Raw genomic sequence first — 13,450 nt, 5'->3', positions numbered from 1 at the left:
TCGGTGAAATCTAGAATAAACGCTTCTATTACATCATCATGCTAAACTTGCAATTGTGCAAAAATGTAAAGCAATCAATGCGGCAGAATAGGTGACAAGGTTTGGAAAAACTAGAAAAACCATATCTATGATCAAAAATGGGAAAAACCAACTGAAAAAGGTGATCTGGTACCATGACACTTCCTCAAATGGGCGATCTACCTAATACAGAAAGCAATATCACTAAGAAAATATATCAATAGCTTAAATCAAATTGCAAGTTTAGCATGATGATGTAATAGAAGCGTTTATTCTAGATTTCACCGACATAGTATTTCTATAATCCTCTGCTTAGTAAATTTTATTTGATTTTTCAAGTGTTTGCCATTATACTTGCTGAAGCTAGGTCAAATTGAAATATAATATTCGATAGTTGCGTTTTGCTAAAACTATGAAGAGAAGAAAAGGCAGAAATAAAGAAATGAATATGAGAGATTGGAGGTCATGAACATTTTTATTTATTTAATTAATATGTAATTTCTCGTTTGTTTTGGGTCCAGTTGTGCTGACATCTATTGATATTGTAGGCTAATTTTTATTTCGACTCAGTTGTGCTGACGATTCCTAATGGAAGAAAACCGGTTCCACAACATAAATTAAATCTTATTGAAATACTATTGTGAGTGTTAGCCTGGTTAAATGTTTTAAGGTTCAGACCAAGGAAAAAAAGCTATTGATTTCTTTTCCATCTGAACGGCTAAGCAGATAGGCCCATTAAGCAATTTTCTGTGATATTGCATTTTATGGGCAAATTATTCTTGAAAACTATCCTCCATACCTTGCACATTTTTAAAGTTGTCACTCCATGCCTTTGGCTTTGCTACTGCTTTTTTGCACGTGGTTTATTCTCATGAGTTTGTCAGTTCAACCAATTAGGTTTCTTTTATATGCCCGTTTCGTTTTGAGCCAAAGTATTTGTCTTAATTTCGTTTTGTATTAAACTGTTTTTATGAAGAATTTCGTTTCGTTTTGACCAGACAATGTTTGTTTCAAGCAGTCTTAGTGCATGCATATGAAAAGTAGCCTAATGAGCAACATGGAAAAGACACAAAAAGTTGAAACCAAAACAAACCTTTCTCGTTTGTAGCCTACCATGCATCTTATATTTTGTGAATTCATCTCACTACAGCGTAATGAGACAGGAACGAAAAACCGCATAAACTAATGGTCTTGCAGTGCAACAATTGTAAGCTAGTGACAAAAAATTGTAACAGCAAATCTCAAGCAAATGAAAACGAATTACTTGCAAAACGGTTGCACGCTTGTTTAACCGTTAAAAAACAAATCAATGTTTTTTTTCTAACATTGCCGCTTTGCCCCACCTCACAATTCGCACAAAATGTTGGTCCCGTTCTTTCCATGATTTCTTTTTCAATGAAACTGAAATCATTTGTGGGCTAAGCGTCCCAAACAAGTCTTCAGTTCTTCATCAAGTTCATGTCCTTACATATCGTGTAGAGCATTGTTAATCCTAAATTTTCTTAAATGTTTTAAATACCTCATGCAGCAACTGTTATTTCTAAATTTTGTATTGAATTATTTGAGCTTATCAGGCTGTGGAGTCGGAAGGTTTGTGAGGTATCTGGTGTTGGAACCGGTGGAAAAATTCTGACTCTGGCTTAGTAGATATTTTCATCGTCTAAAAGGAAGACAAATTTTCTCAGTAACTAATATTTTACATATTTTACGCTTGACACTTTTTTTAAATAATTATAGGTGTATGGAGCAAAAAAAACAAACTTAAAACGAACAAGACAATTTTATTTGACAAGTTTGACGCAAGATTATTTTACATTTTCTTTAACGGCCTGAGTTTTTGCATTCTGCAACTTTTTCAAATTTTACCAATTTTTGATCAATGACTAAAATGAAATTTTCAAAAAGTAGTATTTTAGAATACTTTTTCTCATTTCTCCTAGTGACAATATGAGTTTCAACTTCACAATGATTGGAAAGAGAAGGTAATTTTAGATTTCGAAAATTGCAACTAGACTGTTAGTCACTTGCCGAAAGTCTGATGACACGTTTTTTAACTTATTTTTCCTCATTTTTTTACTGTTTCCCTTAGGCAGGGGTTCCCAATCTGAGAGCCATGATCCTTTTTCAAGGGGGCCATGGAAAAATTTAAAAAGTAATAATTTTTTTTATTTATCATCTCTAAGTCCACTCCAACACTATATAACAAAAGAAATAAATTAAAATTTAATACTAAATACTAGTACATTAAAACTAAGCAAATCGTACCCTAAGCTTAATGAAATTGTCATGCCATTGCTGTTGCCTTTCCCATCAACTTATCGTTGTGAATGTGGGTTTTCAACAATGTTACTTCTGAAGACAAAGCAGCGCAGTGTCTTGGATATTCAATATGACATGCGGCTTGCTCTTTCCACCACCAAACCAGCAATTAAGACATTGTCAGAGCAAAAACAAGCTCAACCATCACATTAACTGCATATGTAATAACTAATTAATGTACTATCATGTTTATTGTTTGTTGTATTTATATCATTTTATCATTCTAACTACCGGTTACTGTATAAACCAGTTTTTTAATTAAAATGACGTTTCTTAATTTTTTCAAAAGGTTGAAAAAAGTAGGGGGCCATTGATTTTACAAAATTTTCAAAGGGGGCCATGGTGTAAAAAAAAGTTGGAAACCCCTGCCTTTAGGCAACAAAGAGTAGAGCCAAAATTCACCAGCATATTATATGCAGCAGAAACGTCTATATTTCTGTCAAAACGATGTTTTAAATAATTGTAACCAAGATTATGGGAAGAAGTGATGAACGGAATCAGAAACCTATGCAATACATTAGGCTATCTCTAAATCGAAGTTCAGCTAATCATCATTTTTTGACCTGTATGCTCTGCTACATATAACAAGCTATTTTCAAATGTAATCATTCACTGCTGTAACCGTTTGTTACGAACAACCTGATTTTAGGAAGTATTTTGGTTCCATGTTTTGACAGATTCAAACTGTAAAAATCTAAATGCTAAACATGTTCGCAGAATATGACGAAACTTGACGCATAGGGTTCTTCAGCATCATTTAATTCTTTGATGACTTCAGTAGCAGTTTCTTTAAATCCAAATATCATCGACAATATCAGTTTATAATATATTGATATTTGGAAAGGGCTTTGCCAATTTGCATAACAAAATGATGAAGAGTCACTTAGTTATTTTATCCATTGTTTCCGCTTAAAACCGTTCATTTGTAACATGAGCATTTTTGCTGGTAAAACCAATGCAGAAATATATAGAAAACTAGTTTTTAAATAGCCTGGCTATGGCTATCTTTGGATGTAAAACTGAGATGACTGGTGACAAAAAGAAATATCACATTTTTGTTAAAATGGAACAGACAGATTTGAAAATGCGACTCCAAATAATCGTTGTAACTAAATAATGAATGACCAAAATGATGCTATAAATGCAATCTTAGTACATTAGCGAAAGTGCTGAAGCAATATAGTAGGTTCAGATCTAACGCAATCTACATGAAAATACACTCAGGTAATGCTTTTATGCACGTTCTCGGCACCTCTGGAAAAACAGATGTCATTCCAAGGTGTCACTATAACGGAGATTCCAGATAGCAATATCTCATTCTTCTTTATTTTCGTTTGAACCTTCTTCGCCACTTCAAGAGTCGAGGGGCTCTGCCTTTTACCACCCTTGGGCAGTGGCGGCGACGCGGTCTAGATGTTTGGGCAGGTGTCGAGCAGCCATTTAATTGATTTGTCATCCAGTTCACGCAAACCACGCACACCATTTGGCTCATGGTAGATGGTGCAGTTACAGATGGTGTAGTCTGCGGTTTGTTCCTCCTTGCCACACTCACAGATCGCGAATGGGGCCATCCCCCATTTGTGCATGTTGTAGCGGAATAGTCCAACGCCAGTACGCAGACGGTTGAGCAGCACCCAGACCTTCCTTGGCAAATGCAATCCGATTGGGTGGGGGCTGGTGTTGGAAATGAAGCTTTGGAGTCTTGAGGAGTTCTTCTTCCACTCCGAGCTCCATTGGTGGTCCGCCCAGGTAGCCGCACTGATGGATTGGTCTTCAGCGGTTTTCATCAGGAGTTGTGCGGCACATGCAAATGGGTGTCTCGATTTTAGTCGCCGAGGTTGCATGCTCGCAGACTCGTAGAGACTTGAGTGGAGAAAGTGGTTGGGGTTTGTAGCGCGACAAGAAAGAGACAGGATGGCTTCTTCGCGACGAAGCTCAGCTGGTTGGATGCCTGCAAGGACAGGGAGATTGTCCGATGGTGTAGATCGCAGGCATCCTTTCACGATACGCAAGACGTCATTTATGACAGTGTCGATTTGATGGCAGTGGGCACTGCGGCTCCAGACAGGTGCACAGTATTCTGCTGGAGCATGAACTAGCGCAATGGTGGCAATTCGCAGAGTGTCAACTCCGGCTCCCCAGCCTGAGCCGGCCAGACGCCTTAGCAAAGTTGTGCGTGTTGAGATCTTTTTGCGTAGTGACTCCAAATGTTGACGGTAAGTGAGCGACCTGTCCAGGACTACCCCTAGATATTTAGGGTTTGGGCAGAAAAGCAGGGTTTTTCCATTGGCTTAGATCTTGAGCTCACGCTTCGCTTCCCGGTTGTTTAAGTGGAAGGTTGTCGTCACTGTTTTGGTTTCACTGAGCTTCAGTCTCCATCTCTGGAGGTATGCCGAAAGTGTCGACATGTCAAGCCACCTAATGGAGCGGAAGGTCTGCGTGTCATGGATGATGAAACCAAAGACTGGCTGCTCTCTAGTAGCCTTCCAGTGTAGTCCGGGAACATCGTGAGTCTGGGGTGGTAAAAGGATAGACCCTCGGCCCCAGAGGCTCACACGACGACGAAAACAAGAACTTTCAAAAGCGGCTTTAAACTCTGATCACAACCAAGGCAAGTTAACCCACATGTTGGTAGCAAGTGACAGCTTGCACTCACACGAGGATGGTTAAATTGGCAATCCCATTAATCAGGTTGATTTTCGGTGTGAATCGTTGCGTATTCGTTTTGTCTGTTGCTTGAACAAAAGTTGTCATTTATATTCTGAGCAACCATAAGCTGGTGATCAGGACGAATATAAAATGACGTTGCCATCGTTCACTGCGTCGTTTTAATTTTTATTCCATCACGGTGACATGAAGTTGCCAAATGATTTCGGCAAATAAAAGTAGTTTGCATCCAGCGTAAAGTTACATTTAAAAATTGTGGAATGTTGTTACTAAGCGATAGCAACCAAACAGGGTTTGTTCAAGTCTATAAATGGATTTAAAGTATGGCAAAGTGTTGTTGCTCAGCATTTGCAACCAAATATGGTTTGTTCAAGTCTATTAACGGTTGAATAGATTTAAAATATGTTTGTGGTGTCATGGTTTATGTTGACTTTGTTTTGCGTGTGATCAACTTGGTTTCTTTCTTTGGTGCCGCTATTTTCGTATTGCAGTAATTTGAAGAGTTCTAAAATAATATTGACTTCAAGTCAAACTCATAAGCGCTGTCGAGAAAACTTATGACAGCAAATGCTGTCGCGAATTCGCACCAGCATTGTTCTAAACGACTTGGGCAAAACAAAATTTCATTTCAACATACATTGTTGTTTCGAGCAGCTCTAATTGCAAACGAAACATTTTCTGTGAGGATGAGCAAGTTAACACAGGTTGAGAAGTGATAGTTGAAAACAATAATAATAAGATTTGTATAGCTCCATATGAAAGTTGTTCTGGGGCAAAAAACAAAAAAGCAAAAAACTTCCAATCAGTGGCTTTTGAGTTTTTTTTGTTAGTTATTATTGAATAGCTTACAAAACAATATTTTGCTTCAATTCAAAATTTAATTCTTTAATCCTCTTTCATGTCGAAATCATAACAAACTTTTTTATGCGTTCCAAACGGAAGTGAAATGCATGAGAATCTTAGAATGCAAAAAATGTCTTGACGTACAAGTGTGCGGCCTTGCTTATAAACTGCTTGATCAACTTTCATCAACTTTTTCTAAAAAGAGTTTTGCACGTCATTCAATGTTATTTTTAAAATTTTGGTTTGTTTTGGTACTGAACTTCTTTGCAATTTTTGTGTGCAGTTCAGCAGGCCATAGCCCTAAGAAGGGCCATAGACATTTCCTTCTAAAGCAGTGTAGCCTACTGTTCATAACCATGAAAGAAATCAAAGGAAATAGTGGAAGAGGTGCCATTCCTCAATCGATGGCATGGATTTAAGTGTCTTGCCAAAGACACAACCACATGCTCTTGAGTGGTGTCGAACCGGCGCCCTATCGAGCATCAAACTAAGGCTTTTTCACTACTCGGCTATGTGGTAAATTCTTTTTAAGTTAAGCTTGTTACAGTATACAAAAAATGTCTTCCACTGATTTGTTTAAAATATCTCTATTTTATGGTGACTTGATCACATTTCATCAAAATAATTTAACTATTTTTAGGAAAATATCACAAAATTGTAGAACTACAAGGTCCAACTTAGTTTAGTTTTCAGTCGTTTGGAGTCGTATGCTTTTGAGTCGATGTTTCCTCAAATTAGCGCTATTATAATTTAAAAAATTCTTTTGTCATCTTTAATGATGTGACATCCATGGTCAAGGCATCAACAAAATTGTGAGATATTTACAGAAATTATAGACATATTTTTATTATCACTTGACTTATTTCTTCTGCTGTTGAGTAAGCTAATAGGGCTATTGCATTACAAGACGCGCAGCTCCGTTTTTCTGGCAACATGAAAAGGATCAAAACGTTGTGTAGATTTATTGAGCAGAAATCTTAAATTAGGGAGATGGGTTGTTTGGCTTTTTATCAAATCCAACTTTTGCCTTGGTTTTAAGGTACAAAAGTAAGCTAGGCTATATTCCTAGACACCCATAGTAAACGAAAATTGAAATTTTAATTTAAACCAGTTCAATATAGGCAAATACAAAATACCATTAAAATATGTGAAAAAGACAAGAAGGCTAGATCTTTCCGATCTTCACCAACCAAGCAATCATCATCAGTTTACAAGAGTCATGGCTTACTTTTTGTAAGCGAGTAGTTTTTTTTCCCTTTTTTTAAAGCAATTGATCTAATCCTGGTTATGTCAGCAAGAAGCTAAGCGAAGATCAAGTTTTATTGCGCAAACGGCCTGGACTAAATGTTGCACTGAGCGGAGAGCCGCAACTTGAAAAAGGCAAACCACACCTTGTACGGGCTTATATTGATTCGCATTGTATCAATTAGGAACATGCGTGGAAGGGAAAAAAGCAGCATGCCTACCAAAAGACAAAGTATTATTTAAAATGGGATGTTGCATTTAACATATTTCAATTTTTTATTTACGTTAAAATTTTAGGTTGCCTACAGTACTACACCAGTACTTTAGTAGTCCAAAATATTTTGTATTTTAGGTTGTATATTGTTCACAAGCGAATGTATTCGATTTAAAGAATTCAGCTTTTCCAGGATAGGCTATTTAGAAGTAAGCTAATTGTAAGTTTCAAAAGATTTTGAATTTTTGCAACCACAACTGTTTACCTAAAGACTTCAAAGTATTATCTACTTATACTGAAATTACATCTGAGGTAAGTGATGCTGCTGTTGTTGATTCCTACAGAAAGATAAAATGCTTAAATAACTAGCTACTGTTGAGAAATCTATCTACTTGTATTTCTGCACAGAAGGGATCATAGCAAAGTGGAACATTGATTTGGTATTTAGATCACCATCGATTATTTGCATTGCTTCACATTTTGCTGATCTGCGTTTTTCACCCCTTGTGTGTAAGTCTATCATGATACAATTTTAGGCTGACTTATTGCAGCGTGGTCAGGTTTTGCCCCTCACTCTTAACTTTTTGGGTATGTATGTCACTACTCTGATTGAACATGCGCATTTGTAGACTTAGCTTAATCTTAAATACGGAGAGAGACTGTTCAGTGTTCACTATTCACCAGGCATTTGATAAATAAAACGACTTGCGTTCTTCTGGTAACCATACTGGGTTGCCAATTGCCATCTGATGTTAATAATGATGTCCAGCTTTATCGACGACTGACTTTATCAAAGGGGTTGAAACAAGTAAACACTAAGCTACCTGTTCACCAGAAAATTGCACAACACAAAAACATACTGAAAAAGTGAATAAAGTAGCAACAACCAGAGTTAAAAAACGCAACAAGATTGCCACTCAATTCAATTGACACGCAGTCATGCCTGAAACAGTAGGCTACAATGCGGCAGCGAAAATTTATCTATCACGTTATGGCTCAATGTCAACAAACGTAAACATAATGTGAGACATGACAGATAAAGAATCAGCAAACCAATTTTTGTGGAAAAGCTCTGAGTAAAGGAGAGTAGTTGCAACATTAAAATAATTTTTTGTAAACAGAGGAAAAGCTTTGGCCATCATTCTGGTTAAGATCACACGCCTTTTGGTTAATGTACCAACTTTCAGAAAACAATCTTTTAGCATATCCTTTTCAATTTTAAGAATAGTAGCGTTGTTCCAAATAATTTTATGGCCTAAACTCTAAAGTTATAGAGTGTTTACAAAAAGCGGATTTCTCCGTACGTTGAAATTTAAAAGTTCTTTGGTGCTCGTTGATTCTTGATTTAAGATCACGTTTAGTTTGTCCAATGTTTATTAAATCACATTCATGACACGGAACTTGGTAGATCAACCCAGAAACTTCACCTTCTTTCATGGGGTCTTAGCTAATTAAAATGACTTGCGTTCTTCTGGTATAGTCACCAGAAGAACGCAAGTCATTTCAATTAACTTAGTCTGTTAAAAACAATCACATTTAAAATTACATCTCATTGTGTTGATAAAAGATACATTTTGAAACTTTAAAGATGGTTTTGGGATAAAAAGGATTTGACGATGAAAATTAAAACAAATATGAGAGAAAGTGATTTTGTTAAGTGACAACCATGTACTGAAAAACAATTTTCTATTTATGTTGCAGAGAAATTATAGAAAATGGGATTCAAGCAATTTAAAAGCACGCATATGGAAGACATCATGCACAAACTGAACGAGTAAATATGTTTCTTTATACTTTAGCATTTCATTTGTGCACACTAATTTATTGTGGTGATATTTGTGACAACTCAGTAAAGCAGAAATGGAATTGAATTGCTTGTGGTTTCAAATTGATGCTGTTTCAATTTACATTATGATATATATATGATGTCAATCGTAAACGTTTAAAATTCAATGATTCTGTTTTTTATGTACATCTTGGATTTGAGGTATAACGTTGACACAATCTTATAATGGTAAATGAAATAGCAAAAGTTGTTTGCTCTTGTTTCAGTTTTTTTTCTTATTTGCCACACTTAACCTTGCTGATGCTGGATTTAACTACTTATATTTATAAGTTGTAAGCTTATATTAAATATTTACTACTTATCAGCTGTCTGCTTTGAACATAATCCTATATTCACCGGAAATTTGTTTTTACTTAAATCTTTGTACTTTTCACTAAAACTGTTTAAAACAACATTTTGTTTGGACCAAATAAAACTTTAACGGATTTAAGGCAGTTTGGACATTAAAATGGAGACAAACAAATATTGCATTGAAATAAAATCTTATTTTAACATATTTAAAAAAAATTCACTGTATCAGTTTCAAAAATGCTTTGGTTTCTATGAAGTTTTACAGCAGTTGTCTAAATTGTAATGAAGTTTTACAGCAGTTGTCTAAATTGTAATGAAGTTTTACAGCAGTTGCCTAAATTGTAATGAAGTTTTACAGCAGTTGTCTAAATTGTAATGAAGTTTTACAGCAGTTGTCTAAATTGTAATAAAGTTGTGTTGATGGATGTTTCTAGGAGTGAATCTACTAACATTTAAAAAAAATGATATTGAAATTTGTTGAAAATAGAGAACGGAAATCTGGAAATGGTTATTGTGATGTTACTTTGACTATGGGAGATGATGAATTTTCCAGCCACAAATGTATCCTTGGAGCGTTTTCGTCTTTTTATCGAAAGCTTTTCTCTTCCGAGGTGAATTTTGTTACTTTTTTTATATTTTTTTCTTTGCTCATGGTGAGAAGGGAAACTGGTTACACATAAACCTCTAACTACAGCACGAAGTTTGTTTGGTTCTTTACTTAAAATGTTGAAGTTTTTGCGAAAAAGAGCAAAAGCTTTTTGTGATTGATCATTTGAACCAAATTTGAGCATCAACGCTTTTATATTTTGTAGATAATTTAGAAGTTTAATCTGTCATCGTTTATCTTCTCAATGCAATGTATTGGATTTTTCATGTAGTCTAAAGAAGTTGTTTTTCCATACTGTAACTAAATATTAGAATACCTAAACTCTGAACACATAAAACTGCTATAAAAAAAACAATTCATGAAGTGATATAGAAAAAAAGATTTTACAAATATTTACTAAATTATAAAGAATAAATGCGGTTATTATTTCTTTCAAAACTGTTCAATCACAAAATACATAGCAATTGTATATTAGGGTCTAGGCCTTGCATAGAAAAGATAACACGCTTCTGGACATATTGTTGTGTAAGCTGCTTTATATAACAAGTACATTGACTGCAGACAGACACGCCACTGTTTCTACCTTAAAGTATCCTCATTGCAGTAAACGTAGATGTAGATTTGAGAACATTGTTAAAAAATCAAAATTAACCAGATTAAATGTAATAAAGTAAATTAAAATTGTTTTCACTTGAAATTTGACCAGAGATGAGATTATTAGTTAAGCTGAAAGGTATTTCCATCTTTGTTCAGCTCTCGGTTGTTTATTTGTACAAACTCATTTATTAGTCACGTCATCAACATCATAATCTTGGTAAACGCGTCATGCTATGACCCAGCTTTGTTCATTTTGTGAATTGTTAGATGAAGGAAAAGTATGAAAGCAAAGCAAATATCCACGGAGTGAAAGAGGATACCATGGAAACTGTTTTAAACTTCATGTATACTTGTGAAGTGGTGGTCACAAATGAAAACGTCTACAATTTGCTTGAAGCTGCAAATTATTTGCAAATTCCAAGTAAGTATCAACGATTGTTTTGCACAACGTGGAAACGATGGAAACGTTTTACACAACACCTTATGATAACTTTAATCTTTTAAAACAGTCAGTTTTTTGAAGCAATTTTTGTTTTTAGATTGTGGCGAAGATATCAATACAACGGCAGAAGTTATAATTTTTAACTTGTTGATGAATAATTTTAAAGCAAATTTCATGATACTAAAAGATTGTTTAGTGGTGTGGGTTGTTATTTAGATCTCAAACAATATTGCATCGAATTTCTTCTTGATGAAATTGATGTGACGAATTGCTTAACAATTCAAGCATATTCGAAAATGGATGATCTGGACCAAGTTGTGACAAAAGCAAACATTGTCATTGCTGAGAACTTTGAATCAGTCATCGAAGGAAAAGAGTTCAAAGAGCTAACACCAGACGTGATGTTCGAAGTGATGCAAGTGAAAGAGAAAAAGGTTTGTAGGCCTATTTCAAATTAAGACTCCAGACAGATTTTGATGATCACAAATTCTACAATAAAAATAAACCAGACTGCTCGTCAAGGCATTTAATTTGCAAGAGAGTATGATTGTGTTCTTCTGCAAGTCACATAAACATGGCCTGTATATTACGCAAACCATTCCATAACATCAGATGCCTATCCTTCATACTGAACACATTAAACAATAGCTCATTTGGCACTATCCTGACAAAAGCTCCAATAAGTGAATTCTACTTAATGATGAGTCAGTTTGAACCTGCCCAGAACAACAACTTTTAGGCTAGTAATGCCGACACTTACAGAAAATTCCAAAACAAAACTTCGTTCCTAAACTTTTCATCAAATTTTCCTATAATTCAACTGATGATCCACTGGGATGCACGGTGTGACAAAACATTTTAAATAAAGTAAACAAAATCACACCAAATCAGAAGAATCGGTTTATTTAAATACAGAGCTTTCGCCACACAAGTGTGGCTTCATCAGTATAAACTTCTATTTTATTTCTAATTTTCTATATTTATTTCTAAACTTTTTCAAGATTCTACTTGAATAAGTTTATACTTGATGAAGCCACACTTGTGTGGCGAAAGCTCTGTATTTAAATAAACCGATTCTTCTGATTTGGTGTGATATTGTTTACTTTACTTACAGAAAAGTTAAAACTTGTGACTGCCGTTCATATTCAAAAGTGTAAATAATGTTAGCAATTACTGAACTTAACATTCTGGTAAATTGTTTGCTTGGCCATTATCTGCTTTCCATTCCATGAACTGAGCAGAAGAATTTGGATTCGACATTTCATATCAGTTTGTTCTGTGACGTAATACTCATTTGTGATGAAGTGCAGCAATAATTGATGCCGTCATTCAGGTATCCTCTGAAGAAAATGTGTTTCATGCGCTCATAAATTGGGTCAAACATGAGGTCGCCACACGTAAGAAGCACTTGGTTAAACTTTTTAGTTATGTTGAACTTGGAAAACTATCCTGGAATTTCTTGCAAGATGTTGCATTGAAAGAGGTAAATCTGACAAGTATTGTGATTAGTAATCGCTATCTCATATGTATGTATTAACCGTGAGCATATGTTGTTGTTGATGATAATTTTTGTATGTTTGTAACGGGCATGGTTGTGCTCGGAAAAAAGGATGCAGTAGAAAATACGTGAATATCATCAAAACAGTGCTGCCCAATGCCCATTCAATGTAGTCACTAATTTGATCACTGATCACTTTGAAAGTTTGTAGGAGATGGCATAATATACCTGTACTTAGTGTACTATATACGTGTACAATCATAAGTCTAAACAAGATTTCTCAACAATAACTAAGAAGAATTACGATAAGTATTACATTTAGCTCACTATAGCGATGGGAAACCTAACACAAGTTATTACAATAACAAGAAGTTTTTGAATACAACGTCACAAAACAATGATCTAACGCACTGATGTAATCAATAGAAACTAAGTAAAAATGGCTCTACTCCAGTATACGGCTTCTGTTGTGGAGAAGGACTTTTAAATGGAGAAGGACAAGGACAACTACAGTGGAGGACAACTACAATGGAGGACAACAAGGACAACTATTGTGGAGAAGGACAACTATCTGATAAATAATGAAATATTGACACTAAACTTGCATGTAAATTTGCTAAAGTTCTTTTCAATTTTTCAGGAATTGATTACGACTTCATTGGAATGTACAAATATTTTACTTTTATCTGCAATTCCACGTGCTGCTGCAACTGAAGGTTTGGACAACTTCTTTTAGTTTAAAATTTTAGTACTGCATGTAAGAGTTGTTCATTGAGTCACAATGTCCAACAGCTTTTATGACCCACAAAGTTTGTGTCGCATTATTAATGAAAGTTATTCAAAGCGGAGTCGAATTATTCAAG

At 35.1% G+C, this 13,450-nt stretch overlaps 1 protein-coding gene across 2 annotated transcripts in view; it reads left to right on the top strand.

Annotated features, from left to right (window-relative positions):
* The first annotated feature begins 7,497 nt into the window (after positions 1–7,497).
* LOC145774465 (kelch-like protein 12) overlaps positions 7,498–13,450 on the top strand; it is a 32,735-nt gene continuing 26,782 nt past the window's right edge. For both annotated transcript variants that reach the window (XM_082585721.1, XM_082585720.1), the window contains exons 1-7: positions 7,498–7,618; positions 9,008–9,080; positions 9,931–10,054; positions 10,915–11,068; positions 11,306–11,523; positions 12,423–12,572; positions 13,228–13,303. In XM_082585721.1, coding sequence (XP_082441847.1) covers positions 9,022–9,080; positions 9,931–10,054; positions 10,915–11,068; positions 11,306–11,523; positions 12,423–12,572; positions 13,228–13,303 — 781 coding nt within the window. In that variant the 5' untranslated portion in view covers positions 7,498–7,618; positions 9,008–9,021. The remainder of the gene's footprint in view (positions 7,619–9,007; positions 9,081–9,930; positions 10,055–10,914; positions 11,069–11,305; positions 11,524–12,422; positions 12,573–13,227; positions 13,304–13,450) is intronic.

Source organism: Aplidium turbinatum, chromosome 7, assembly GCF_918807975.1.
Source record: "Aplidium turbinatum chromosome 7, kaAplTurb1.1, whole genome shotgun sequence".
Taxonomy (NCBI): domain Eukaryota; kingdom Metazoa; phylum Chordata; class Ascidiacea; order Aplousobranchia; family Polyclinidae; genus Aplidium; species Aplidium turbinatum.
The sequence above is the reverse complement of the archived record's forward strand: the minus strand, read 5'-3'. Positions and strand labels throughout refer to the sequence as shown.